At 65.9% G+C, this 27,456-nt stretch overlaps 4 protein-coding genes across 5 annotated transcripts; 3 read left to right on the top strand and 1 right to left on the bottom strand.

Moving 5' to 3' along the window:
* Positions 1-542: 542 nt before the first annotated feature.
* On the top strand, positions 543-5,446 carry MTMR11 (myotubularin related protein 11). Its single transcript, XM_032713226.1, is given in 15 exon segments — positions 543-632; positions 634-804; positions 1,321-1,393; positions 1,586-1,728; positions 1,829-2,088; positions 2,310-2,397; positions 2,480-2,568; positions 2,652-2,773; positions 2,866-2,929; positions 3,163-3,233; positions 3,302-3,477; positions 3,586-3,756; positions 3,901-4,104; positions 4,398-4,661; positions 5,191-5,446. Coding segments are annotated over 15 exon segments (2,082 nt in total). The 3' UTR covers positions 5,287-5,446.
* Positions 5,447-5,912: 466 nt separating this feature from the next.
* On the top strand, positions 5,913-11,165 carry SF3B4 (splicing factor 3b subunit 4). The gene is made up of 6 exons (XM_032713285.1): positions 5,913-6,006; positions 6,291-6,419; positions 6,901-7,443; positions 8,614-8,808; positions 10,269-10,439; positions 10,660-11,165. Exons 1-6 carry the CDS (start codon positions 5,973-5,975, stop codon positions 10,842-10,844), a joined length of 1,257 nt encoding a protein of 418 aa, XP_032569176.1. The 5' UTR covers positions 5,913-5,972; the 3' UTR covers positions 10,845-11,165.
* A 1,630-nt stretch (positions 11,166-12,795) lies between these two features.
* SV2A (synaptic vesicle glycoprotein 2A) lies at positions 12,796-23,817 on the top strand. Its single transcript, XM_032713223.1, has 13 exons — positions 12,796-13,270; positions 15,473-16,208; positions 17,254-17,434; positions 17,541-17,692; positions 17,773-17,906; positions 18,542-18,631; positions 18,823-18,933; positions 19,038-19,126; positions 19,758-19,922; positions 20,021-20,154; positions 20,502-20,705; positions 21,400-21,559; positions 22,303-23,817. Exons 2-13 carry the CDS (start codon positions 15,629-15,631, stop codon positions 22,484-22,486), a joined length of 2,184 nt encoding a protein of 727 aa, XP_032569114.1. The 5' UTR covers positions 12,796-13,270; positions 15,473-15,628; the 3' UTR covers positions 22,487-23,817.
* An 88-nt stretch (positions 23,818-23,905) lies between these two features.
* On the bottom strand, positions 23,906-25,497 carry BOLA1 (bolA family member 1). Of its 2 annotated transcripts, XR_004361128.1 has the most exons (3): positions 25,392-25,497; positions 24,252-24,749; positions 23,906-24,192 (listed from the first exon to the last, which is right to left on the bottom strand). XR_004361128.1 is itself a non-coding variant. In XM_032713340.1 (2 exons), exon 2 carries the CDS (start codon positions 24,737-24,739, stop codon positions 24,323-24,325), a length of 417 nt encoding a protein of 138 aa, XP_032569231.1. In that variant the 5' UTR covers positions 24,740-24,749; positions 25,392-25,497; the 3' UTR covers positions 23,906-24,322. The 2 variants fall into 2 exon arrangements, 1 of the variants encoding a protein (XP_032569231.1); XM_032713340.1 differs by having other exon boundaries at positions 23,906-24,749.
* Positions 25,498-27,456: the final 1,959 nt, after the last annotated feature.

The raw sequence follows: 27,456 nt of genomic DNA, 5'->3' as shown, positions 1-27,456 counted from the left end.
GCTGTTGCAGCCGGGAGGAGAAGGCTCCGTGCTTGGGCCGTGAGTCACCGCGCTCCGCCCGGCCCCGGGAGAGGCCCCGGGGCCCCCCCGTGACGCTGCGGGGACGGGACGGGGTTTGGGGGTTCCCCTGCCCGGGGCAGCGCTTATGGGGGGCCGGGGCTCGGGGATTGCAGGACCACCCGTCCCTGGCGGGGTCCCCGGGGCTGCGGGGACCCCAGAACGGCCCGTCCCTGGACGGGGTCCCCAGGGCTGTCCCCTCCACCACCCCTCCACCATCCGTCGGGGCTCTCCCCGCTTTCCCCCCGCCGGGACCGGGCACTGGGATGGCGGGGGGCGGGATGCCGGGAGCGGAAGGGTCGGGATGTCGGGACGCGTGGAATCCCGGGTCCCGGGGGGGGCGGGATGCCGGGGCAGGGATGCCGGGGGAGGGCGGGATGCCGGGGTGAGGGGCGGGATGCCGGGGCCGGGCCGGGCGCTCCGGGCTCCCTCCCGGCCGCTCCGGCCCCGCCGCTCCGGGCCCGCCCGGCCAAAGTCCCTGCGCCATGAACGGGGCCCCGGGCGGGCGCCGCCCGGTCTTTCCCAGGCTCCCAGGTAGGGCCGGGGCCGGGACCGGGGGGTCCGGGGGTTCCAGTGGGGCTCGGGGGGCTGGGGGCCCTCGGAGCCCCGGACCCAGTGCCGGTCCTCGCAGGGGAGCGGGTGCTGGAGGAGGCGGCGGGCGCCCGGCAGCGCTGCGGGGACGGCGGCGGCTCCGTCCCGGGGACGCTGCTCTGCACCAACCGCCGCCTCGCCTTCCTGCCCGGCCAGGTGCGACGGGAACGCCGGGAATACCGGGAACGGGACCGCGGGGCCCCGCGCCGCGCCCCCGGCAGCCCGACCCCAACCCACCGCATCCCTGTCCCAGCCCGACCCCATCTCACCGCATCCCGACCCCATCCCACAGCACCCCGACCGGCAGGGCAGCCCCTTCCCACACCATCCCAGCTCCATCCCAGCTTCACTCCAAACCCATCCTGCCCCCCCATCCTGGTTGCATCTACACCCCCTGCCAGCTCCACCTCAGCCCCATTCCAGCTCCATCCCAACCCCGTCCCAGCTCCGTCGCGGCCCCATCCCAAGCCCATCCCAGCCCACCCTGACTGGTCGACTGCGGAACCGCCGCGTTCGCCCTGGGAGCTCCTCGCAGCAGGACGGTGTGGGGGACAAGGAACAAGGAATGAGGGACACGGGACAGCTGTAGGGCCCCGATCCATCCCCACCACCCTTCCTGGGATCTGGGGGGACACTCCGGGGCAGCTTCCAGCCCTCCCTGCTCTCCCACAGGCCCCCGGCTCCCACGGCCTCCTCCGCTCCGAGGACGAGGTGGCCCTGCCCTGCATCCGCGAGCTGGTGGCAGGTAACAGGACACCGCGGGGCACGTGTGATGAGCTGGGCAGGTCTCAGCTCTCAGCCCTGTGTGATGAGCTGGGCAGGTCTCGGGTCTCAGCCCCTGTGATGAGCTGGGCAGGTCTCAGCTCTCAGCCCTGTGTGATGAGCTGGGCAGGTCTCAGCTGACCCTCACAGCCTCCCCCTCCCCGTGCCCCCCCAGCCAGCAGCTTCTCCAAGCCCAAGGTGCTCACGGCCACCTCCACCCTCAAGTTCATCCCCGAGGAACTCGCCGTGTTCTGCCGGGATTTCCGCCTGCTCCGCTTCTACTTCCCCGAGAATGGGTTGGCTCTGCAGGCGTTCCGGGTGAGCCGGGGGGGAGGAGGGAGTGCAGAAGTGTTGGACCCTCACTCTGGGTTTGGGGGGGGCTTGGGGGGCTCACACCCCACCCCGGCTGCCCTCGCAGGTGGCCAATGCCATTGCCCAGGCACGGGAAGCAGCCATGCAGCCAGGGGATGCCACCGAGGGACACGATGGATGGTCTTGCCCTGCTGAGGCCCCCCCGGAGGAAGAGGAGGATGATGAGGAGGGCGATGAGGAGGAGGAAGGCCTGGGTGCCACGCTGCTCTTTGAGAGCCTGCGGGACTGGGAGAAGGAGCTGGAGCGTCTGGGTGCCGCGGGCTGGAGGGTGAGCGCCGTCAACGAGCGCTTCGACATGGCCCCCAGGTACGGCCCCCCCCGGGCACGGGGGTCCCTGGGCCCCCCAACACCCAGGGGGGTGTCACAGCATGGACCTCTCACCCCCCCCAGAGGGATCAGCTACATAGGGCTGTGGGGAAACCCTCCCCTCCAATCTACCCCTGTGGTTTGGGGAAAACACCCCCTGAGCCACTGGAAATGGCACCTGGGGTTTGGGGGGACCCCACTCTGTGCCCCTCTGCCCGCAGCCTCCCCCGGTACCTGTGGGTGCCCAGTGGGCTCCTGGACCACGACCTCAAGAGAACCTTCGGCCACTTCCAGGAGCGCCGGGTGCCCGTGAGTGCCCAGAGGGGCCATGGGGGGGTGGGCAGGGGGGCTGGGAGGTGATGTTGGGGGGGTCACCCTGTTTGTCCCACAGCGCCTGTGCTGGCACCACCCGGGCGGGGGGGACCTGCTGAGAGCCGCCGGCTTCCACCCGGCCTCAGAGCCGGGCAGCGAGGACGTGAGGTGGGTCCCAGGGGGTCCTGGTGAGGGGGTGCTGGGGGTGTCACCCCAGCCTGGCCCCACCCAGGGGTCCCTGTGCCCCCCAGGTGCCTGGAGATGCTGCTGCTGGGGGGCCGCGGGCCCTGCGTTCTGGCTGACATGACTGAGCTGCCCTCGCCCGCCGACATCCAGCTCGCCCACCTCAAGCTGCGGGCGCTCTGCCTGCCCGGTGAGCAGCACAGGGGGGCCCCCGGGGACCCCCAAACCCACCAGGGGGAGGGGGGCCTTCCCCCCGCTGACCCCTCATCCTGTGGGATCCAGGAGCAGTGGTGGAGGAGAAGTGGCTCTCGGCCCTGGAGGGGACGCGCTGGCTGGACCACGTCCGGTGAGTGGGTGACAAGGAGGGGCTCTTCGGGATGCAGGGGGGTATTTTGGGGTGTAGGGGGGATATTCCCCTAAAACCCCACTCCCTGCAGCAGGATGTTCCCCTCCAGGTGGCTGTGGGGCAATTGGGGGCACTGTGGTGGGTGTGGGAGCCCCCCAGGGTGGGCTGCAGCCCCCCTGGGCAGGTGACCATGGCATTTTGGGGTGCCCTGACCTCCCCCTTTTGCCCCCCAGCACCTGCCTGAGGAAAGCTGTGGAGGTGGTATCACTGCTGGCGGGGAGACGCTGCTCCGTGGTCCTGCAAGGTGGGGGCACCGGGAGGGGGGTGCAGGGGGATGGAAAGGGGACCCTCCCTCACCACCTCACCCCCCAGAGCCCTCGGACCGGGACCTGAACTGCCTGCTGGCCTCGCTGGTGCAGCTCCTGGGGGACCCCCATGCCCGCTCCTTGCCCGGCTTCCAGAGCCTGGTGCAGCGGGAGTGGGTGGCAGCCGGACACCCCTTCCCGCGCCGCCTGGGGCTGCTCCGCCGGGACACCCCCCGTGAGGAGGTGAGACCCCCATTCCCATCCCCACGGGGTGACAGGAGCCAGGAGCCCCCATAGTTAGAAGGAGGTGAGACCCCATCCCAACGGGGTGACAGGAGTGTCCCCCCACAGGCCCCCGTGTTCCTGCTGTTCCTGGACTGCACGTGGCAGCTCCTGCGGCAATTCCCGGCGGATTTCGGCTTCACCGAGGCGTTTCTCCTGGCGCTCCACGACAGCAGCTTCAGCCCCTACTTCAGCACCTTCCGCTTCAGCTGCCAGCGGCAGCGGGGCCACGGCAGCCCGGTGAGGGGGGCGGGGGCACTCCCGCATCCCAAACTGGGCAGGGACACCCCCAAAACCTCCCGTTTCACCCCTTCTCCTCCCCGGCGCCTCCATGTCCCCATCCCAAACTGGGCACTGACACCCCCTCCCCATCTCTCCCCGCAGCCCCGGCCCCGCAGCCAGACCTACCGGCCGGTGGGTGGTTGGCAGGACCCCTCGGGGGGGCCCGGGGGGCACAAGGGGGGCCCCTCTGCCTGCCCCTTCCCCCCGGTCTGGGCCTGGGGGCTGCGCTACAGCCGGGAGCAGCGGAAGCGATTCCGGAACCCCGCGGGACCCCCGGCCCCCGCCGAGCCCCCAACCCCGGATGGGGTGAGTGAGGTGGGGCTGGGGGGGGCTGCACCCCTTGTTTGCCCCCCATTTGCCCGTCCAGCTGGCTTTTCCCTCCCTTTATTCACTAATCCCTATCCCCCCCCATTTTTTCCCCTCCCAATGGATTCCTTCCCCTTTTTTCCTTAATCCATATTTCCCTGCGTTTTCCCTTCCCTCCCCGCTGATTTCCCCTCTCTTTTTTTTTTTTCCCTAATCCCTATTGCCCACCATTCCTCCCCCTCTGCTGGATTTCCCCCCATTTTCCCTAATCCCTGTTTTCCCCCCTTTCCCAGCCTGCAGCCCCCTGCCCGTGGCGAGGGGCCGGGCCCGTGCTGGTGCTGGCCAAGGGCTCGTTGTGCCCCCACCCCCTGCCCTGGTGGAGCAGCCGCCCCCCCCCGCGCCCCCCACAGTGGGACCCCCCCCTGGAGAACCGGGGGGCACGGGGGGGCATCTCGGGGGGCTCCCGGCCCCCCCCGGGGCTGCTCCTGCCCTGCACGGCCGGACCCTGCGTCCGGCTCTGGCACCGCTGCTACCTCAGGGGGCTGCCCCAGGAACAGGTACCGGGATGGGGGGAACTGGGGGGGTCCTGCTTCGGGGGGGTCTCGCTTTGGGGGGGCCCTGACCTGTCCTACTGCTTTGGCTGGAGGGGATGGTGGGGGGTGGTGGTCTTGTATGGTTGTGCCTGTCTGGACCCCATGTCCGTTCATCCATCCCCATCCGTGTCCCCTGTGTCCATCGGGGGGATGGATGGATGGATGGTCGGGGGACCCCATGTCCATCCATCCTGCCCTGTCCCATGTCCCTGCTCCCATGTCCTTGTCCTGTGTCCCTGTCCCCGTGTCCCTGTCCCCATGTCCCTGTCCCCATGTCCCTGTCCCCATGTCCTTGTTCCATGTCCTTGTCCAGTGTCCCATTCCCATGTCCCTGTCCCATTCCCATGTCCCGTGTCCTTGTCCCATGTCTCTTTCACATTCCCATGTCCCTGTCCCATGTCCCTGTCCCATTATCCTGTCCCACCATGTCCCTGTCCCATTCCCATGTCCCTGTCCCATTCCCGTGTCCCGTATCCACATCATGTCTCCGCAGCGTGGGCGCTTTGCCCCATCTTGGTCCGGCCTGGTCGAGGAGTTGGAGCTGCTCCAGGACCGACTCCGCACCTGGAACACGTGGAGACCCCGCTGAGTCCCCAGAGAGCACCTGACCCAGCATGGCTCTGGGATCCCACCAGGATCCCTTGGGATTTGGGGTCTCCTGGCACCCCTGGCTCCTCTCCGGGCATTCCGGGGGTCCTGGGAAGGGCAAAGCAGGGACCCAGTTTTCCATTAAACCTGTGTTGCCTCCACGAGGCCTGAGGAGCTCCGGGATGAGATGGGATCGGAGTGGAAGGGATTGGAAGAGATGGGATGGGACTGGGAATGGGGACGGGCTGTGATAGGAATGGGATGGGGACACTGCGGGAGCCCAGAACTGGGACCCTCAGCCCTGGGATCTCCTGGCACTGGGATCCCCTGGAACTGGGATCTCCTGGCACTGGGATGGATCCCCTGACACTGGGATCCGCCCCGCGACACTGGGACCCCCTGGCACTGAGCACTCCCGGACACTCAGAGCGCTCTCTCCCGGCCACGCGGGCGCTGCCGTCGCCTGTCGCGGGCAACATCGCGACAGACGGCAATGGCGCTGCCGTCGCCTGTCGCGGGCGATATCGCGACAGACGGGAAGGGCGCTGCCGCCCGGCCGCCCCTCCCGCCCACACCCAAGATGGCCGCCGCGCCTTCCCCGCCGGACGCCACTTCCGGCCCGCCTCCCCGCGGGCGACGCGGTGACGTCACGAGCGTGCGTCGCCGCGCGCGCGGGAGCGGGACAAGATGGCGGCGGGGCCGATCTCGGAGAGGAACCAGGGTGGGAAGGGGAGGGGGACGGGGGGCACTGGGGGCACTGGGACCATGGGGGGAGGCACCGGGAGGACCCTGGGGACGTGGAGGGAAGGGCACCGGGGGGCTCTGGGGACATAGGGGGGGCGGTCTGATGTCCCGAGGGAAAAGGGGGGGTTGGAGTGGCCGCCTGAATAAGAGCGGATTAGCGGGGATCTGGTGAAGGTTTGCGGGGGGCTTTGACTTGAGGGAGCCCAGCCCCGAGCCCCCCGTTATCCCGAGGTTTTACGGCTTTGACCTGCGTTCCCACAGATGCCACGGTGTACGTGGGGGGCCTGGACGAGAAGGTCAGCGAGCCCCTGCTCTGGGAGCTCTTCCTGCAGGCCGGGCCCGTGGTCAACACGCACATGCCCAAGGACCGAGTCACGGGCCAGCACCAGGGTGAGAGACCCCCCCAAATCCCAACGGGGACCCCGCAAATCCCAAGAGGGGGCAGAGCCGGGGGTGGGGGGACACGGGCCAGCAGCAGAGTGAGGGGCTGGGACCTCCAGACCTGAGCAGGGGGCAGAGCCGGGGGTGGAATTGGGGTGGGGAAAGTGGGGGATCGTCTTCCATCCCTCAGGGGGTGTTTGGGGCCCAGGGTTTAGATCAAGTAGGGATTGAGTAAAGTGTCAGATGGGGCCAAAATCAAATTGAGGGGGTTCCAATCCATAATTAAGTGGGGGTTTGAGTCAATTGGGGTTTAGATCAGGTGGGGATGAAATGGAGTGTCAGGTGGGGCTAAAATCAAATTGAGGGGGTTCCAATCCATAATTAAATGGGATTTTGAGTCAATCGAGATTTAGATCAAGTAGGGGGTGGGGGGTCACCCCTCTCCTGAAGACCCATTGGGTTCCCCCCTGAGCCCTTTGGGGTCCCCTAGGGTATGGGTTTGTGGAGTTCCTGAGCGAGGAGGACGCCGACTACGCCATCAAGATCATGAACATGATCAAGCTGTACGGGAAACCCATCCGAGTGAACAAGGCCTCCGCCCACAACAAGAACCTGGACGTGGGCGCCAACATCTTCATCGGCAACCTGGACCCCGAGATCGACGAGAAGCTGCTCTACGACACCTTCAGCGCCTTCGGGGTCATCCTGCAGACCCCCAAGATCATGCGGGACCCCGACACGGGCAACTCCAAGGGCTACGCCTTCATCAACTTCGCCAGCTTCGACGCGTCGGACGCGGCCATCGAGGCCATGAACGGGCAGTACCTGTGCAACCGGCCCATCACCGTGTCCTACGCCTTCAAGAAGGACTCCAAGGGCGAGCGGCACGGCTCGGCCGCCGAGCGGCTGCTGGCGGCGCAGAACCCGCTCTCGCAGGCCGACCGCCCCCACCAGCTCTTCGCCGACGCCCCCCCGCCCCCCTCGGTGCCCACGCCCGTGGTCACCGCGCTGGGGCCCGGCGTCACCCCCCCAGGTGGGTGAGGTGTGGGGCTGGGGGTCCTGAGGGGGTGACAGTGACGTTGAGGGGGTCACTCCCCCCCAGGTGGGTGAGGTGCGGGGCTGGGGGTCCTGAGGGGGTGACAGTGACATTGAGGGGGTCACCCCCTGGGGCTCAGGGGTCACCCCCCCAGGTGGGTGAGATGTGGGGCTGGGGGTCCTGAGGGGGTGACAGTGACATTGAGGAGGTCACCCCCCCCCCAGGTGGGTGAGATGTGGGGCTTGGGATCCTGAAGGGGTGACAGTGACATTGAGGGGGTCACCCCCCTGGGGCTCAGGGGTCACCCCCCCAGGTGGGTGAGGTGCAGGGCTGGGGTCCTGACGGGGTCACGGTCACATGAGGGGGGTGGCAGTGACATTGGGAGGGTCATGGTCACATGGAGGGGTGACAGTGACATTGGGGGGGTCACGGTGACACCCCACCCTGGGGCCCAGGGGTCACCCCCCTAGGTGGGTGAGATGTGGGTCTGGGGGCCCTGAGGGGGTCATGGTCCTATGGGGAGTTTGGGGTGACTTCACCATCCTGGGGCTCAGGGGTCACCCCCCCCCCCAGGTGATGAGATGTGGGGCTGGGGGCTTTGAGGGGGTCATGGTCACATGAAGGGGGTGACAGTGACATTGGGGGGGGTCATGGTGACATGGAAGATTCAGGGTGACTTCACTACCTCGGGGGTTTTGGCGGGGGGTGATGGTCACGTGGGGGGTTTAGAACACCCCCCCAGGTGGGGGAGATGTGGGGCTGGGGGCCCTGGGAGGGGGTCACACTCACATGAGGGGGGTGACAGTGACATTGGAGGGGGTCACAGTCATGTGAGGGGTTTGGGGTGACTTCACCACCCTGGGGCCCAGGGGTCACCCCCCAGGTGAATGAGATGTGGGGCTGGGGGCCTAGGAGGGTCACATGAGGGGGTTGACAGTGACACTGGGGGGGTCATGGTCACATGGGGGGTTTGGGGTGACTTCACCACCCTGGGGCTTAGGGGTCACCCCCCCCGGGTGGGTGGGAGGTGGGGCTGGGGGCTGTGAGGGTGGGTCACAGTCACATGGGGGGCTCGGGGCTCCCAGGACTCTCCCGATTCCCTTCCCCGTGTTTTTCTGGCTGGGGGGGGGTGTTTCTCCTTCCCCAAATTCCCTCTGTGTATTCCAGGCCTGCCTCCCCCCGGCTCGTTCCCGCCGCCGGTGCCGCCGCCCGGGGCGCTGCCCCCCGGGATGCCCCCGGCCATGCCCCCCCCGCCGATGCCACCGGGCGCCGGAGCCCCTGGACCCCCCTCGGGGGCTGCCCCGGCAGGAGGGCACCCACCCCACCCACACCCCTTCCCACCCGGCGGGATGCACCACCCAGGTACGGATCCGGCCGGGAATGGGGCCGGGAATGGGGCTGGGAGTGGGGCCGGGAGTGGGGATCTGCTTCCGTTGTGGTGGGGGGTGAGGGGATCCCCCCTCCAATCATGGAGGGGGGCCCTGCGGGATTTCCGAAGGATTTGGGGAATTTAGGAAGTCGTGGCATTCTGGGAGGCGCCTGGGCAGGGAGAGGGGGGCTGGTTTCCTTGAGCTGGGAAGGTGTGGGATGCAGGGAGGGGGGGACGTGGGGAGGAAGGGACACGGGAAGGAAGGCAGGGATGCAAGGAAAGGAAAGCAGGGATGCAGGGAAGGAAGGCAGGGATGCAGGGAAGGAAGGCAGGGACGCAGGGAAGGAAGGCAGGGACGCAGGGAAGGAAGGCAGGGATGCAGGGAAGGAAGGCAGGGATGCAGGGAAGGAAGGCAGGGATGCACAGAAGGAAGTCAGGGATGCAGGGAAGGAAGGCAGGGATGCAGGGAAGGAAGGCAGGGATGCAGGGAAGGAAGGCAGGGATGCAGGGAAGGAAGGCAGGGATGCACAGAAGGAAGGCAGGGATGCACAGAAGGAAGGCAGGGATGCAGGGAAGGAAGGCAGGAATGCAGGGAAGGAAGGCAGGGATGCAGGGAAGGAAGGCAGGGATGCAGGGAAGGAAGGCAGGGATGCAGGGAAGGAAGGCAGGGATGCAGGGAAGGAAGGCAGGGATGCAGGGAAGGAAGGCAGGGATGCAGGGAAGGAAGGCAAGACCTAATTTAGGGATTAATAATTCAAGGAAACAAGTTGTTTCCCTGATTCCAGTTTGGCCCCGTGGCCCCGGGAAGGAGCCGTGGCTGCTCCTCAGCTCCGGGTTCAAAAGCCCCGATTTTGTGAAATGTGCAATTTAATGATTCTCTGGGATTTGTTTGATCCTGTGGCTCCGGAGCTGCCCTGATTAGGGAGCTTTGTGTGATCCGTGCCGGGAGCAGATGGTGGCGGGGCCTGAGCGGAGCCAATTACACCCGGAGAGGGAAAACCGGGCACTGGAGCTTCCCACGGGGAGGAAGGAATCAGTTTGTTGGACTTTATTTCAACAAGATAAAATGGGATAATTGAGAAAAAGCAGGTTTTGGGGGGGATTCTGGCTTCCTCAGTCGGGGCAGGGCGGGTTCCAGCACCAGTTTGCTCTGAGAGCTTGTCCAGAATCTCCAAGGATGGTGATTCCTCGCTGTCCCAGGGCTGCACACACACAGGATCCCATCTCTTTTCCCACACACACTTTCTATTCCATCTCTTTTCCCACACACTTGCATCCAAGCCCTTTCCTCTCGCTGTTGGCTTCGTGTTCCCTCCTCTTTAACCCCCTTTTCGGCAGCAGAAGCCCCTCTGCATCCCTCACTGCCCAGACCCAGCTGGAATTCCAACCCCCTTGGGGGTGCCAGGAGCTGCTTCCCTGCTTCCCTGCACCCCTAACTCCGTTGTCCCCCCAGGAATGCCGCCGATGCAGGTGCACCACGGACCTCCCGGGATGGGCCAGCACCACCCGGGACCCCCGGGCTCCGGAGGGCAGCCACCCCCTCGGCCCCCCCCGGGAATGCCCCACCCAGGACCCCCCCCAATGGGGCTCCCACCCCGGGGGCCGCACTTTGGATCACCCATGGGTGAGTGGGATCTGCTCCGGGGGGATCTGGGGAACCCACGGGGCAGGGAGGGCTTGGGGGGGCACCCACAGGGGGATTTTGGGGAGCACTCATGGTGGGGGGGGGTTGGGGGAGTTTGAGGGGCACCCCTGGGGTCTCTGGACCCCCTGGGGTGGGTTGGGGGGGTTTGGGGGGCACTGCCTCTCCCCCCCCAGGCGCTGACCCCCCCTCTGTCCCACAGGTCACCCCGGGCCGCTGCCGCACCACGGGCTCCGCGGGCCCCCCCCGCTGATGCCGCCCCACGGCTACAACGGGCCCCCCCGGCCCCCCCCCTATGGATACCAGAGGGTCCCGCTGCCCCCACGGCCGGCACAGAGACCCCCCGGGGTGCCCCCCCGCGGGCCCCTGCGGGGACCCCTGCCCTGAGAGGGGGGGCAGCCCCCCCACCCCACTCGGGACCCTCTGCCTCCATCCTCGGCCTTCCCGGCCCCCTCGGACCAACATTCCCACTCCTGGGGGGGGCTGGGGGTGTCCCTCCCCTCCGTCCTTGCCCCCACCACTTTCCCCTCCTGGTTTTTTTTATAGTGTTGTTGGTTTTCCTCACTTTCCCTCCACCTCCTCCCGTTTCTCTCTCCCTGGCAGCTTTTCCGAGCTCCTTTTTACCAGATTTGTTGGTTTTGTACGGAAAGCAGCGGCCGCCCGCCGGCAAATAAAGGATTTGGGAACCGAGGGGGTCCCTGGATTGGGGACGAGGCTCTGCCTGTTTGTCACCAGCTGAGGGGTGGTGGCCGCCCTCAGAGCCTGGGACACTCATCCCAGAGACAGAGATGTTCAGAGGAGGGATTTGGGATGAATCCCACTCTGCTGAGTCCCTGCCACATCCCTTCCCTCAGGAGGGGAATGAGCTATGGGATCTTGGGTTGGGATTGCTCACAGCTGGTTTTCCTGTGGTTTTGGGATGGTCCTAACTGGTGGTGAAGCTGTTGGGCTGGGAGGGGAGGGAAAGGATGGCTTTGCACTTCCCCGCCCTTTCCTCATTTATTCAGCACCATGAGGAGGTGTCAGAGCAGGACCTGGAGATGAGAAGGATTTGGGAAGCTGTGAGGAGGGAGAGGGCACTGTTGGCTTCCATCATCCCCTTCTCCCCTGGTGTTACCCCACTGTCACCCCAGTTTTATCCTGTCACCCCCTCTGGTTTTGTCCCATCATTCCCAGTTACATCCCCTCTTCCCTCCAGCTGTATCCCATTGTCAGCCCTGCTTTTATCCCTTTCCCCCTATTTTATGTCACCATCCCCCTGTTTTTATCCCACTCCCCCCAGCTGTATCTCACCCCCCCCCCGGGTTTTCAGGCCCTGCCAAACATTCCCAAGGAGGAGCCATTCCCTGGCTGCTGCCAAGACTGTTCCTCCCATGATCCACAAGAAGCCCCGGGGCTGAGTGTGAGTGGAGCAGGGACACAGGGCGGGGACAGGAGCTCGGTGGTGACAGTGGCACATGAGTCACCAGGAGCCCGAGGACATGGGACACGCTCCCCCCTGGGGCTGAGCTGCCCCCAGGGACTCTCTGGGCCTGTGATCTCCCGAGGGCACAGCCCTGATCCCAAGCGGGCATCCTGCCCTGCTCCCGGCCTCGCCCTGCAGCTCCATCCCCCTTTTGGGGTTGTTTCCAGTAACATCACCACTATTTCTTGGCTCTTGGGTTCCTAAATCCTCCCCTGTGCTGGTGCTGCTGGTGTGGACTGGTCCCTGTCCGTGTTTTCCAGTCTGAGAGGGGAAGTGCTGATCCTGCTGGATCCTGATGGATTGTGGGGCTTGGGGATTGACATCCTGGATGCTGAGACTGGATCAGCTCGTTGCATGGAATGCAGGGAGAGGGATTTTAGGGAAGGCTGGGGCTCTGGGAATGTTGGGATGCAGGAGGAGGGGGCTTTGAGTACACTGGGATGTGAGTGGAGGGGGATCAGGGAAGATCCTGCTTCTGGGAGGACCCCCCCCATCCCTGCTCACTGTGGGGACCCCAGGACCCCCAACCCCGAACTCAGCCGGGTCCAGTAGCAACCAGCACCCCAGAGCCCCAGGGGGAGTGGGGCTGGAGCACTGGGGGTCCCAGTTTCCAATCCTCGGGAAGCGATCCGTGGGGAAAGAGGTTCGATTTGGGAATTCCAGACCTCGCTGTGCCCTCCCGGCCGTAGCTCCCCCCCCTCCCCTAAAAAAAAAAAAATCCCTCGGGGGCCGTTCGTGTCGTGTCGCAGCAGAGGGGCCGGGTCTGGCGAGCCCGGGCGGGGACGATTTGATCCCAAAAAATCCCGATCCAGCCCCGCGGAGGCCGTGACTCAGCCGTGCCGGGGGCGGGGGGCGGCGGGGGGCGGAGGGGGGGGGCTGAGCCTCACCGAGGGATCCGGGGGGGCCGCGGGCTCGTGCCCCCCGTGCCCACCACCCCGCTCCCCGCCATCGGCAGCCTCCGGAGCGGCTCCATCCCAGCGGCTCCATCCCGGGAGCCCCGATCCCGCGGGAGCTCCCCGTGCGCATCCCGGGGGATCCATCGCACCCCCCCCCCTCGGTAGGGGCGAGCCCCCCCCTCCCGCCGAGCCCCCCCGGTATCCGCGTGCCGTGGCTGATCCCTCCCTTCCCGGGGCTGCGCCGATGGACTCTCCCAGCGCTCCGTGTGTGCGGCGGAGGCTGCGGCGGTAGCGCTGGTACCCGGGAGCTGCTGTCGCGCCGTGTCGCTGCCGGAGCATCCTCCTTCCTCGCCGTATCCCTTCCCGAGCATCCTTCCTCGCCGGAGCACCTTCCTCCTCCTCGCCGGCGTCGGGAGGGAGCTGGAGCTGGAGCGGGGCGAGGACTGAGCCAGGTAAAGGGGGAACAAAACGGGTTTATACCCCACCTCCCCTCCCCACGGCGTTAATCGGCCTTCAGCGATGATGGATTCGGGGTTCGGCTTCTCCTTCCCACTTGCTGTGGCCATTTTGTCCTGGAAAACCTCTCCTGGAGCCCGGGTTTGCCTTTGGATGTGCGTGGTCGGGGGCTCCTGTCATCCCCCCGGGCCGTCCTGCGGCCGGGGAGCAGCCAGAGGGGATCGGGAATCCGCCGCAGGGATGGGAGTGGGGGGGGACCGGCGGGTTTTTGGGGAGGGGGTGGCACTGGGGTAGTTGGGGGGTGACCTTGGACACGGGCGATTTAAAACTCTCCCCTTGTCGCCATGTTCCTGGCGTTCTGCAGGGAGGCTGGGGGCTGCGGGGGGGGGGAGGGGGACACAGACCCCCAGCGTGGGACCCCCGGGGGTTTTGGGGTGCGTGGCTGCACCGACCCCCGGCTCCGCTCGGATGCGCGGCAGGAGGAGCCGGATCCAGGTCCGATAACCTTGTCCAGGGCTGGCGGTGTCGGCTCTGACCAACGCCAGGACGGGGCCGCAGGGCCAGCGGCACGTTCTGCCCCCGTGACGGGCATTTTTGGGGGACACCTCCTCCCCCCGGCTCCTGCATTTCGGGGGGCTGCGGTCTGTGGGATTTCTGGTTTCCTCGTGGCATCAAACCCTTGATCTCATCCGGCGCCGGCTCCTGCCGTCGGCTCGGCCGCTCGAGGCTCCCCGGCTCCTGGGGCCGCTTCTCCGTCACGGAGCCCGCGGTGACCTTGCTCCCCGGCCCATCCTCTTCCTCACCGCGCACTTGGCCTCTCCCTGATCCCCGATTCCTTCTCCCAGCCCCCGATACCTCCCGCTCCGTGAAACACCGGCCCCGCATCGGGAGCCTCCGCAGGGAACCGCCAACCCGGCCGGAGAAAAATGACCTTGGCCGTGGATCGGCCCCTTCCAGGGGCCTCGGGGGGCCCGCGGGACCCCCGGGGAGGGGAGCGGGGGCTTCCCCCGGCCGGAGCAGAGAGCAGGGGGGAATTTGCCATTTTATCCTGTGAAATCACCTGCCCAGCTCCGCTAGGGAAGGGGGGCCCGGGCCTTGCCGCAGCACCCCCCCCTCACGGGGTTTCCGAAGGGCTAAATTTAGCGTCCCCGCGTGCCCTGTCCCCTCGCTCGGGGAGGGGGGACACGGCGCCGGCTGCGTCCCTCGCCCGCAGCTCCTTCCCTCTGCCCGCAGCTCCTTCCCGCCTGGCCGGGGATAAAAATAGCACTTTGGGGGGGTCACGCCGGCCCCCGCGGCCGGGGCAGCAGCGTCGGGCTGGGGGGCTGCGGGTCCATCCCTGTCACGAGCTGAGCTGGGCTCTGCACGGCCGGGGGGAGTCGCTGGGCTGGGAAGGGGGACAGGGTATGAGGACACAGGGAGGTGCCACCCTTCAGGTATCTGGGTGCCCCCTCTCCCCCCCCAGGGCTGGACCCTGGGGCACTTGGGGTGCCTCCAACCCCCTGCTCCCCAAGTCAACCTCTGCCTGCGTCTCCCAGAGTAAATCCTGCCTGGAAGCTTCTGCAGGAATGTGGCCCAGTACACGTGGTGCTGGGTCGGAGCCAGGGATGTGGCCGGGTCATTGTCTCTCAAGGGACCCCCCCAAGTCCCAAGCCTGTCTCCTTGAGGCCCCCACCTCGGGCACTGGTAGTGCTGGGAGGGTTTGGGGACCCCTATGCCCTTGGGGCTGGTCCCCTCCCTGTCCCTCTGGTGCCGCTCCATCCTGTGGTGCCCAAGGAAATAGGGGGCTCCTTCAGGTCTGCTGATGGCCACGTTTTTGGGGTGACTCACAATCCAGGGGGATTGACTGGGGGTACTCGGGGGCAGTGATGCCCCCCCAGCTCCCTCTGTCCTTTGGAATGGATGTGGAAAAGATGGATCCAGGGGTGCTGGGGGGGTCCCAGTGGACTGTGGGAGCTGGGATTCCCCCAAGTGAGGGGAGGGGGCACCTAAGGGGCAGGGGCTGGCATGGAACCAGTGTCCACCAGCCTGCCCCCACCCCAGCTCCTGCTGTGCCCTGTGGTGACAACCTCCCCTCACTGTGGGATGGGGGGTCCCCCCAAATCCTCCTGTTTCCATCTGAGACAAGAAAAAAGTTGGGAGGTGGGATGTGGGGCTGTTGCCACTCTTAACACAGCCCTGGTTGTGTCTGGGCTCCCCAGGTCCGGGCCGGTGTCCTGGGTCCCCCCACGCCCCCTCCCACGGATGGGTAGCACCATCACCCATCTCCCCCCATCCCGGGCCTGAGGGCGCAGCCCCCGACGCAAGAGACCCCTCCCCATTTCCACGCCGGCGTCCCGTCCCATCCCGCCGGCGCCATGGACGAGTCGTTCCGGGACCGGACGGCGTTCATCCGCGGCGCCAAGGACATCGCCAAGGAGGTGAAGAAGCAGGCGGCCAAGAAGGTGAGCCGGGGCATGGACCGCGTGCAGGACGAGTACACCCGGCGCTCCTACTCCCGCTTCGAGGAGGAGGAGGACGACGAGGACTACGCGCCCCAGGACGGCTACTACCGGGGGGGCGAGGGGGCCAACGAGGAGGAGGGGGCGTCCAGCGACGCCACCGAGGGCCACGACGAGGAGGACGAGATCTACGAGGGCGAGTACCAGGGGATCCCCCGGCAAGAGTCGCTGAAGGGGGGGGAGCGCCTGGGGGCCGCCACGGCCACCGGCGCCTTCGACGACAGCGAGGGGCAGCGGCGGAAGGACCGCGAGGAGCTGGCGCAGCAGTACGAGCTCATCCTGCAGGAGTGCGGCCACGGCCGCTTCCAGTGGACCCTCTACTTCGTCCTGGGCCTGGCCCTCATGGCCGACGGCGTCGAGGTCTTCGTGGTGGGCTTCGTCCTGCCCAGCGCCGAGAAGGACATGTGCCTCTCCGACTCCAACAAGGGCATGCTGGGTGAGGAGGGGCGGGCACGGGGGGGGGATCTGGGGGAGTCACGGGGGGACAGGAGGGTCAGTGGGACGTGGAGAGGCACTGGGAGATGTGGAGAGATGTGGGGTAGTCCATGGGGGACTGTGGGGATATGGGGGTTCAGAGAGACACACAGGATGGGGGGGACATGGGGACATGGGGGGGCAGAGAGGCACAGGGGGGTGAGGGGATATGGGGGTTCAGAGAGACACACGGGATGGAGGGGGATATGGGGACATGGGGGGGCAGAGAGGCACAGGGGGGTGAGGGGATATGGGGGTTCAGAGAGACACACAGGATGGGAGGGGACATGGGGACATGGGGGTACCGAGAGACACACAGGATGGGGGGGGACATGGGGACATGGGGGGGGCAGAGAGGCACAGGGGGGTGAGGGGATGAAGGGTTGGAGATGGGGAAGGGCATAGGGGGTATGGGGGGACACAGGAAGATGTGGGGGCCACGAGGACGTGGAGATGTGGGGTCTCTAGGAAGGGATGTGGGGACAAGGAAGGACACAGGACCCCCCTGGGCACAGGGCTCCCACTGTCCTCCTCCTCTCAGTCCCACATTGGTCCTCACCTGAGCAATGGGGAGAGAGGGTTGGGGGGTGTGAACTCATGGACTGGGGCTGATAAGTGGGTGCTGATAAGTGGGTTTAGGGGGGCTGTGAAGGGCTGCATTGATAGGCTGCCTCCTCCCACTTCTCTGTGGTGCCCACCACAGCCTGACACCCCCCCAAACCCAGGGGTTACTGGTGCCCCGTGTCCCTGAGAGACCTGGCAAACTCAGCATAGGGGGAGGGGCTGGGTGTGGGGGTCCTGGAGGCACCTCTGCCCCCCCCCCAAGCAGAGCAGGGAGACAATTCTCACCCCCCATTCACACACGGGGCTCTGTCCCCTCCCTGCAAGGGCACCCAGGTGTCCCAGGGAGGGGGTCCCTGCCAACGCCGTCCCCCTCTGCCCGGTGACTCGGGGCACAGGTCCCTGAGTGCCCCGGGAGTGACCTCTCCGCGTGTCCCCCTCCCCAGGACTCATCGTGTACCTGGGCATGATGGTGGGCGCGTTCGTGTGGGGCGGGCTGGCCGACCGGCTGGGCCGAAGGCAGTGCCTCCTCATCTCCCTCTCCGTCAACAGCGTCTTCGCCTTCTTCTCCTCCTTCGTCCAGGGCTACGGCACCTTCCTCTTCTGCCGCCTGCTCTCGGGCGTGGGGTAAGGGGGCCCCGGCCGCGCGTGGGACCCCCAGAGTGGGGTCAAGCTCCCCCCGTGTGTGGGGGGTCACAGGGGCAGGGGTGACACCGCTCCCCTCCGTCCCCAGCATCGGCGGCTCCATCCCCATCGTCTTCTCCTACTTCTCGGAGTTCCTGGCGCAGGAGAAGCGCGGGGAGCACCTGAGCTGGCTCTGCATGTTCTGGATGATCGGGGGCATCTACGCCTCCGCCATGGCCTGGGCCATCATCCCCCACTACGGTAGGACCCCCCGGGCCGGTGGAGCGTGAGGGGCTCGCCGGGTTTCAGCCCCAGCATCGTGTCCCGTCCCGTCCCCGCAGGCTGGAGCTTCCAGATGGGCTCCGCGTACCAGTTCCACAGCTGGAGGGTCTTCGTGCTCGTCTGCGCCTTCCCCTCGGTCTTCGCCATCGGGGCACTCACCACCATGCCCGAGAGCCCCCGCTTCTACCTGGAGGTGGGAGGGCACGGGGTGGGGCACGGCAGTGGCCCGGGAGGGGGGCTGGGGGTGCATCAGGGACCCCAAGTGTGGAGGGATGGGGGAACTGAGGAAGTGATTCCTGTGTGTGGGGCACTTGGGTGGGGACCCACAGGAGGGTGGTGGAGTTGGAGGAACCAGAGGGGGACACCCAGGGGGGTGGTAGAGATAGGGGGACTCGAGCAGGGACCCCCAGGTGGGTGATGGAACACACCCAGGAACTCCAGGAAGGTGGTGGAGATGGGGGAACCTAGGAAGCGATCCCCAGGGAGATGGTAGAGATCAGGGGACTCGGGTAGGGACCCCCAGGTGGGTGGTGGAGATGGAGGACCCCAGAGAGGGACACCCGGGGGGCAGTAGGGCCTGGGCAGGAACCCTCCGGAGTGAGTGATGGGACTCAGCCAGGGACCCCGGGCGGGTGGTGGGACATTAAGGAGGTGATGAAGACGGTGGAGGAACCCACACAAGGACCCCCAAGTGGGTGGCAGGACCCAGGTGGGTGGTGGGACCCAGTCAGGGACTGCAGGGGGGTGGTCCATGTCCATGTCCATGTCCGTGTCCATGTCCGTGTCCGTGTCCGGGGTGTCCCGGGGTGACCCGGTGCTGCCTCACAGAACGGGAAGCACGATGAGGCCTGGATGGTGCTGAAGCAGGTCCACGACACCAACATGAGGGCCAAGGGCCACCCCGAGAGAGTCTTCTCGGTAAGGACCCCCCAAGGGCTGGGCCCCGGGGTCCCCAGCACCCCAAGGTGGGAGGGGGGGCTCCTCCAGGAGCAGGGGCTGCAATTCCCAGCTCTGGGATAAAAGCAGTGCCCAGTAGGGGAAAATTGAGGTAAAAGGTGGGGTGGGGCCAAGGCTGGTGCTTCCCGGTGTCCCCAAACTGTCCCCCCCAGGTCACACACATCAAGACCATCAAGCGGGAGGACGAGCTCATCGAGATCCAGTCGGACACCGGGACATGGTACCGGCGCTGGCTCGTCCGATGCCTCAACCTGTCGCAGCAGGTGAGGCTGGAGCTGCCCGGGGGTCCCCGCGGCCCCCCTGTCCTGTCACCCGCCACGTCCCCGCCACCTCCCATGTCCCCATCACCTCCCACGTCCCCTCACAGGTCTGGAGCAACTTCCAGCAGTGCTTCGCGCCCGAGTTCCGGCGCGTGACGCTGATGATGATGGCGGTGTGGTTCACCATGTCCTTCAGGTGCTGGGGGGTGGGATGGGATGGGATGGGATGGGATGGGATGGGATGGGATGGACAGCACTGGGATGGGATGGGATGGGATGGGATGGGATGGGATGGGATGGGATGGGATGGGATGGGATGGGATGGGATGGGATGGGATGGACAGCACTGGGATGGGATGGACAGCATTGGGATGGGACTGGAATGGGATTGGATGGGATAGACAGCACTGGGATGGGACTGGAATGGAATGGGATGGGATGGGATGGGATGGGATGGACAGCACTGGGATGGGACTGGAATGGAATGGAATGGGATGGGATGGGATGGGATGGACAGCACTGTGATGGGACTGGAATGGAATGGGATGGGATGGGGTGGGATGGTACTAGGCAGCACTGAGCCAGGACAGACAGCACTGGGCCTGGACTGAGATGGAGCCAGGTAGCACTGAGATGGAGCTGCCAGAACTGGGATAGCACCAGACTGGTACTGGGAGCTCTGGGCTGGGACTGAGATGGAGCTGGCAGCACCGGGTGGGATGAGATGGGATGAGTAGCACTGGGATAGCACAGGCTGGCACTGGGATGGCACAGGCTGGCACTGGGAGCCCTGGGCTGGCAGTGCCCGCTCACCCCTGTCCCCACAGCTACTACGGGCTCACCGTGTGGTTCCCCGACATGATCAAGCACCTGCAGAGCATCGAGTACGCCTCGCGCACCAAGCTCTTCACGCGCGAGAAGGTTCGACATTTCACCTTCAACTTCACCCTGGAGAACCAGGTGCACCGTGGCGGCGAGTATTTCAACGACAAGTGAGTGGAGGTTGGGGGGGCTGAGCCTGGGAGGGCCGAGCTTGGGGCTCAGGAGCAGGGGGGTAGTGGTAGGATCTCCCTCCCGTCCCGCCGCGCAGGTTCATCGGGCTGAAGATGAAGTCGGTGACGTTCGAGGACTCGCTCTTCGAGGAGTGTTACTTCGAGGACATCACCTCCAGCAACACCTTCTTCAAGAACTGCACCTTCATCTCCACTGTCTTCTACAACACAGGTGGGGGTGGAGGGGAGGTGACCCCCCAGGGGGGTCCCCAGGAGGCTGATGGAGTTTGGGAGGGGTCCACCAGGTTGGAGAGGGGGGGTCAGGGAGGTCCCCAAGGGGATGGTGGAGTTGGGGTGACCCACAAGACCCCCAAGGGGTGACAGAGACGGGGTGACCCAGCAGGTGGGAGGGGAGTTCGGAATGGTCCCCAGGGCATGACAGACGTTGTGTGACCCACCAGGGTGGTCCCCAAGGGGGTGATGGAGGTGTGAGTGACCCACCAGGCGGGAGGGGATCAGGAAGGTGCCCGGGGGGGCCGTGCAGACAGAGCGACCCCATGTCCCCCTCTCCCCCCCCAGATCTCTTTGAGTACAAGTTCATCAACAGCCGGGTGGTGAACAGCACGTTCCTGCACAACAAGGAGGGCTGCCAGCTGGACTTCAGCGACGACAACAACGCCTACATGATCTACTTCGTCAGCTTCCTGGGCACCCTGGCCGTGCTCCCCGGGAACATCGTCTCGGCCCTGCTCATGGACAAGATCGGCCGCCTGCGCATGCTGGGTGGGCAGGGGGGGGCACCCCGTGGGGGAGGGTCTGGGGGGTGACCCCTCCCCTGAGACAGCCAGGGTCGAGCTGGACGGGGCAGCCCGGTCTGTGGGAGGTGCTCTTGAGGGTCCTTGAGGTGCCTTCCAGCCCAAACTTGCTCTCGACCTTCCTGAGCCCCCACCCCACCTGCCGGGTCACCCCATCTCCATCCCCATTTGGGGACCACCCTGGTGGGTCACCCCACCTCCATCACCCCTTGGGGATGTTCCTGATCCCCCTCCCACCTGCTGAGTCACCCCCATCTCTGTTGATCTCCTGGGGACCTTCCTAAGCCCTGTCCCTCCTGGTGGATCATTCCCCACCTCCATCACCCTTGGGGACAATCCTGGTGGATCATCCCCCACCTCCATCAATCCTCAGGGACAATCCTGGTGGATCATCCCCCACCTCCATCACCCTTGGGGACAATCCTGGTGGCTCATCCCCCACCTCCATCACCCCTCAGGGACAATCCTGGTGAATCATCCCCCACCTCCATCACCCCTTGGGAACCTTCTTAACCTCCTACCTTGATCAATCATCCCACCTCCATTTCCCCCTTGGGGACCCTCCTGGGTGTGCCACCCCCACCCTCCCTCCCCCCTTGGCGACCCTCCCACCCCCTGCCTCAGTGTCCCCACTGTCCTGACGTGTCCCTGTGTCCCCCCAGCCGGCTCCAGCGTCATGTCCTGCGTCAGCTGCTTCTTCCTGTCCTTTGGGAACAGCGAGTCGGCCATGATCGCCCTGCTCTGCCTCTTTGGGGGGGTCAGCATCGCCTCCTGGAACGCGCTCGACGTGCTCACCGTGGAGCTCTACCCCTCTGACAAGAGGTGGGGCCTCGGGGCTGGGTGCAAGGAGTGAGGTTTTGGGGGCAAGGAGTCGATTTGGGTGTAAGGAGTGAGGTTTTGGGCGCAAGGAGTAGTTTTGGGTGTAAGGAGTGAGGTTTTGGGTGCAAAGAGTGAAGTTTTGGGTGCAAGGAGTGAGGTTTTGGGTGCAAGGAGGGAGGTTTTTGGGTGCAAGGAGTGAGGTTTTGGGTGGAAGGAGGGAGGTTTTGGGTGCAAGGAACAGGGGTTTTGGGTTCAAGGAGCAGGGGTTTTGGGTTCAAGGAGTGAGGGTTTGGGTGCAAGGGTGCAGTTCCGGGACACTGGGTGTGAGTTTCGGGGCACTGGGTGCCAAGCTCAGGGGTGCCGGGTCCCAGTTCAGGGTGCCAGGTGCCAGTTTTGGGACACTGGGTGCGAGTTTTAGGGCACTGGGTGCCGATCTCGGGGCGCTGAGTCCCAGTTCGGGGTGCCAGGTGCTGGTTTCAGAACACTGGGTGCCAGTTTTGGGGCACTGGGTGCCAGTTTTAGGGCACTGGGTGCCGATCTCGGGGTGCTGAGTCCCAGTTCGGGGTGTCAGGCGCTGGTTTCAGAACACTGGGTGCCAGTTTTGGGGCACTGGGTGCCAACCTCGGGGGTGCCGAGTCCCCATTCCGGGACGCTGGGCGCCCATTTCGGGGCTCCAGGTGCCTGTTTTGGGGTTCCCCCCACTCACACGACCTCTCCCTCCCTCCATTCCCTCATGCCCCTCCCAGGACGACGGCGTTCGGGTTCCTGAACGCGCTGTGCAAGCTGGCGGCCGTGCTGGGCATCAGCATCTTCACCTCCTTCGTGGGCATCACCAAGGCCGTGCCCATCCTCCTGGCCTCGGCCGCGCTGGCCCTCGGCAGCTCCCTGGCCCTCAAACTGCCCGAGACGCGGGGGCAGGTCCTGCAGTGATGGGGGGGGACTGGGGGAGAGGGAAACACCCCCCTTGCCCCCTCCTCCTCCTCCTCCTCCTCCCCGGGGTATCCCCCCCCCTCCCAAATCCAGCCTCTCCCCCCGCCCCGTGCCCCCGGGATTAGTCGCGTTAGACACTGTGAAACGTCTTCTTGGAGCATTTTGGGATCTTTTTCATTTGCACTTGGCCCCTTCCCCCTCCCCCAGATCCTTCTGACACCCCCAAAGCTCCCCCCTGAGACCCCCAAACCCGCTCCCGACTGCCCAAACTCCCCCCCCACGACCCCCAAAACCCCTCTGAGCCCCCCCCTCATTTCTTTTCTCGGTGTCACCCCCTCTGTGAGTCGCTGCTCGTTCCTGGGGGGGGCTGTGGGGTTTGGGGGGGCCCCAGCCTTGGGGAGGGGGGGACACACAGGCCCTGTGCACCCCCTGAATCCCTGCTGAGCCGAGGAGGAGGAGGATGAAGGCTCTGAGTTTCCCCATCCCCAGGGAGAGCACCCAGCAAGGTCCCCACAAGGATTTTGGGGGGGGTCCCCTGGGAAAGGGGGGCTGGGTGGCCTTTTGAGGTGCAAGAGCCCTTGGGGTGCCCCGGGGGGAGGGGGCACAGGATATTGGGGTGCAGGTCCCTTTGGGGTGCCCAACATTTTTAGGGTTAAAGCACACACCCTCCCCCCCCCTCCGGGGGTGCCCCCGCTTTGGGGTGCCCAACTTTTGGGATGCAAAGCACAGTCCCCCCCTGGCCACGTCCCCTAGTCCTTGGTGTCATTTTGGGATCCAGTGGGGGGATCCCCAAAACTGCCAGTTAGTGATTTTTAACTGATTTTTAAAGGATTTTCCCTCTTGGGGGGGGGAGGTGTGGGTGAGGGGAGCTCCTTGCACCCCCTTTTCCCTCCTCCCAGCCCTGTTTCCCTTCCTGAACCCCCATATCTCCCTACACCCTCTTTTAACTCCCCTCTTTCCCCCTCCCCCCCAGCCCAAAACCACCAGCGGTTTGCAAAGCACAAACACCCCCCCACACCCCCCCCAAAAAAGAATCGGGGTTCAGGGTGGGTTCCCAGTGCTGTGCCCCCCTCCTATAAGAAACTGGGGTTCAGGGGGTCCCCAATGCTGTTCCCCCCCCCCCAGATCAACCCCCTAGGGTCGGTCAGAGCCCCCCACAGCCCCCCCTTCCCAGGGCAGCCCCCCCGTTCTGAGCAGCCCCCCCCCCCGTGTGCTTTGTCCCCCCCTCGGTGTAGCTGGTCCTTGGGGCCCCCCCGGCCCCCCCCCCCGTAGCTCTGTCGTGCCGTGCTGTAGTTTCAGGTGTTTGTAAATTAATTAAAATGGAAAAAAAACCCCAACCGAACAACTAAACCCACCCCCAAAAAAAAGCACATAATTATCTCAAAAATGCTCCCCCAAAGGATTTGCTGGACTCTGAGCTGCCCTCACGCCCCCCTCTTCAAAAGAACACGTTTATTTATTTGGTTTTGGGGCGGCGGGAGGGTGAATTCACTTGGAAATTAAATTAAATGGGGAGGGACACCCCAAAAAGCCCCCCCCCCAAGGGTGGGAGTGGGGAGAGGGGGAACGAGTGTGTGTGGGGGGGTCCTGTGGGGGGACAGGGGGTGATGTGGGGGGGTTGAGTGCGATATGGGGGGGCTGGGGACGATGTTGGTGGGGAGGGGGATCAGCCCCATATTTCTGCCCCCCCTCCCGCTGCACTGACAGCAGGGTGGGGGTCCCACGCTGACACCAGGGTGGGGGTCCTGGGGGTCCCACGCTGACACCAGGGTGGGGGTCCTGGGGGTCCCACGCTGACACCAGGGTGGGTTCTGGCCGCCCCTCCCCGCGTTGCTGTCACTGCTGCCCGGCCGCCGCCTCCTCCTCCTCCTCCTTCTTCTTCTTCTCCTTGTCCCGCTTGGAGCCCCCCAGGCAGGGGGGCGCCGGGGGGGCCTGGGGGTCGCTCTGCCACTGCTCGGGGGTGCGGGCGACGATCTGCAGGGCGTGCAGGGGCCCGGCCAGCTCGTCCCGCAGCGCCTCGTGCACCAGGCGGTGCCGCTGGAGCGGGGGGAGCCCCGCGAAGCGCCCGCTCACCACCAGCACCCCGAAATGCGTCTCGGCGCCGGGGGGGCCCCCGTGGCGGGGGGAGTCGTCCCGCACCTCCAGGTGGGTGGGCTGCAGGGCCGCCGTCAGTTTGTCGCGGATGGCCCGGGCCAGGGGTCCCCCCGGGCCACCCATGGCCCCCCCCGTGGCCGCCAGGAGGGGACCCCGCATCGGAGAGGGGCTGCGAGAGAGAGAGGGGGGGCTGTTGGGGGAGGCTGACAGGGAGAAGGGGGGGTGACAGTCGGGGGACATCGGGGTGACAGTCGGGGGACACGGGGGTGAGTCTGGGGGGGGGGGGGTCTGAAGGAACCCACCCCGAAAAATGGGGGAGACACGTGGAGCAGCACGAGGGGGTGAGTTTGGGGAGGGGGCGAATTTGGGGAGGGGGTGAGTTTGGGGAGGGGGTGAGTTTGGGGAGGGGGTGAATTTGGGGAGGGGGTGAATTTGGGGAGGGGGTGAGTTTGGGGAGGGGGTGAATTTGGGGAGGGGGTGAATTTGGGGAGGGGGTGAATTTGGGGAGGGGGTGCGTTTGGGGAGGGGGTGAGTTTGGGGAGGGGGTGAGTTTGGGGAGGGGGTGTCCCGGCGGGGGCGGTGTCGGGCTCGGAGCTGGGCAGGGGCGCGGGGGGAAAAGGGCCTGATCCCCCCCATCCCTCCGCCCCCCAACCCGGGGGTGCACCCGGAGCCCCCCGATCCACACGGAACCCACCCCGGCCGCCCCTCCGCCCCCCGATCCCACTCGGGACCCCTCGCAGGACCCTCACGGACCCCCCGATCTCCCCCCGGGACCCCCGCCCCCCCCCCCCGGTTCCCGCCCCCCCCTCACCGCTCGTTCCGCTCACGCCGCCCGGGATCTCCCCGCCGCCGTCACGTGACACCGGCGCGTCACGTGACCCAACGCCCGCAGCCACGCCCACGGGCCGAACGGACCACGCCCTCCATGCCTCCGAAGACCACGCCCACGGCAAAACCACGCCCCCGCCCTCGTCCTTATATGGTGTGTGGGGCGGGGACAGGGCGGGACACGGGGGGATACGGGGGGACACGAGGGTGCAGAGGGGTACAAGGGCTCCTGGGGCTTCAAGGGGTGCTGTGGGTATGGGGGATGCGGGGGGTGCAGGGGTGAAAGGGGTGCAGAGAGTACAGAGAGTATGGGAGGGGTGCGTGGGGTACAGGGGTTTGGTGGGGATGGGGGGTACAGGGGTTTGGTGGGGATGGGGGGTACAGGGGTTTGGTGGGGATGGGGGGTGCAGGGGTTTGGTGGGGATGGAGGGTACAGGGGTTTGGTGGGGATGGGGGGTGCAGGGGTTTGGTGGGGATGGGGGGTACAAGGGTTTGGTGGGGATGGAGGGTACAGGGGTTTGGTGGGGATGGAGGGTACAGGGGTTTGGTGGGGATGGGGGGTACAGGGGTTTGGTGGGGATAGGGGGTACAGGGGTTTGGTGGGGATGGGGGGTACAGGGGTTTGGTGGGGATGGGGGGTACAGGGGTTTGGTGGGGATGGGGGGTACAGGGGTTTGGTGGGGATAGGGGGTACAGGGGTTTGGTGGGGATGGGGGGTGCAGGGGTTTGGTGGGGATGGGGGGTGCAGGGGTTTGGTGGGGATGGGGGGTACAGGGGTTTGGTGGGGATGGAGGGTACAGGGGTTTGGTGGGGATGGGGGGTACAGGGACCTACAGGGGGTACAGAGGGCCTGGGCGGGTACAGGGGGCACAGAGGGGCTGGGGGGCTGTGGCACCCAGTGACACCCCACATTGAAGCCACGCAGAGCCCGGACCTTCCTCTCCCATTGATGGGGAAATTGGGGCAGGGGAGGCTGCTGGTGATCCCAGTATCCCATGAGATTAGTGGCTGGACACTGCCACCACCCCACAGTGTCACTGCACAGGGCAGGGACCCCTCGGAGTCCCTCTGCAGATCTCCAGAGCATCCAGACCCATCTGCTCACAGATTTTTTTTAGCCCCCAGCTGCCCTGCCCCGGAGCAGGTGCTTGGGAATGGGATTTATCCACACGTTAGCATCCTGGGAGCAGCTCGGAGCAGTGGGATCCTGTGGGATTTGGGTTGAAGCTTCGAGCCAGGTGATTCTTTCCCTGACCCTCTCAAGGTCTTCTTTCTCCAGGTGTAAGAATGAGATACCCGCTTCTCCTGACATTTGTCACATCTCCAGGACCTTCTGAGCTCCTCAAAGGAGGGAGAGAGGAAGCTCTGGAATGGAGAATCCTGGAGGAAAAGCAGCACTCCACACCGCTCTCATCTCCACGGGTTTTTCCATCTCCCTGCTTGCAGAGCCGGGAGGAGAATGCTCCCCTGCCAGGGTGCCCAGGCCAGGTGCTCCCATGCTCCAGGAGGCAGGTGCTGCTGGAATGGGAGCCTCCTTGGATTCTTCTTGATTTCTTCCCAGTGCCTGAAGAAACCTCAGGATGGGCAGCTCCGAGTGGCCCATCCAGGACTCCGTGTCCACCTCACCCGCCGCTCGTGCGGGCGCTTGGGAAGTCTTGGGCCCTCCCCGCCTTCTCCCGTCCCCTCCCCACTGGAATCCGCCTTTGGGGATCAAAAATCCTCCTGGCTATTTATAAAGCACCGGTGGAGCCCCCTCGGCTCCCGCTCCCAGTGACGGATCCGGCTGTCAGATCCTTCAGCTGTTTCCTGCTCCCTCCGCTCCCAGCCCGGGTGGCAACAGCCGGGATTCCCTCCTCATTCCCACCCGGAGCCAGACCCAGGCCAGGGACCAGGATTCGCCTCCGGAGGGTCTGGGGGGATTTGGTGCCCATCCCGTGGCATTTGCTGGGGTAAGTGAAACACTGGGAGGTGCTGGGGATGGAGGGGTGGGATTTATGCCAAGCACGGTGTGGAAGGACGAGTGGATCCTTTGGGATTGACTGTACGCA

The sequence above is a fragment of the Chiroxiphia lanceolata genome, chromosome 29 (assembly GCF_009829145.1).
Source record: "Chiroxiphia lanceolata isolate bChiLan1 chromosome 29, bChiLan1.pri, whole genome shotgun sequence".
Taxonomy (NCBI): domain Eukaryota; kingdom Metazoa; phylum Chordata; class Aves; order Passeriformes; family Pipridae; genus Chiroxiphia; species Chiroxiphia lanceolata.
This window is presented reverse-complemented; position numbering and strand designations above follow the sequence as displayed.

Coding starts and splice junctions, on each gene's coding strand:
- SF3B4 (XM_032713285.1), top strand. CDS start 5,973: ATGGCGGCGGGGCCGATCTCGGAGAGGAACCAGG. Junction 6,007..6,290: donor GATCTCGGAGAGGAACCAGG/GTGGGAAGGGGA, acceptor GCGTTCCCACAG/ATGCCACGGTGTACGTGGGG. Junction 7,444..8,613: donor GCCCGGCGTCACCCCCCCAG/GTGGGTGAGGTG, acceptor TGTGTATTCCAG/GCCTGCCTCCCCCCGGCTCG.
- BOLA1 (XM_032713340.1), bottom strand. CDS start 24,739: ATGCGGGGTCCCCTCCTGGCGGCCACGGGGGGGGCCATGGGTGGCCCG.
- SV2A (XM_032713223.1), top strand. CDS start 15,629: ATGGACGAGTCGTTCCGGGACCGGACGGCGTTCATCCGCGGCGCCAAG. Junction 16,209..17,253: donor CTCCAACAAGGGCATGCTGG/GTGAGGAGGGGC, acceptor CCCCCTCCCCAG/GACTCATCGTGTACCTGGGC. Junction 20,706..21,399: donor CGGCCGCCTGCGCATGCTGG/GTGGGCAGGGGG, acceptor GTGTCCCCCCAG/CCGGCTCCAGCGTCATGTCC.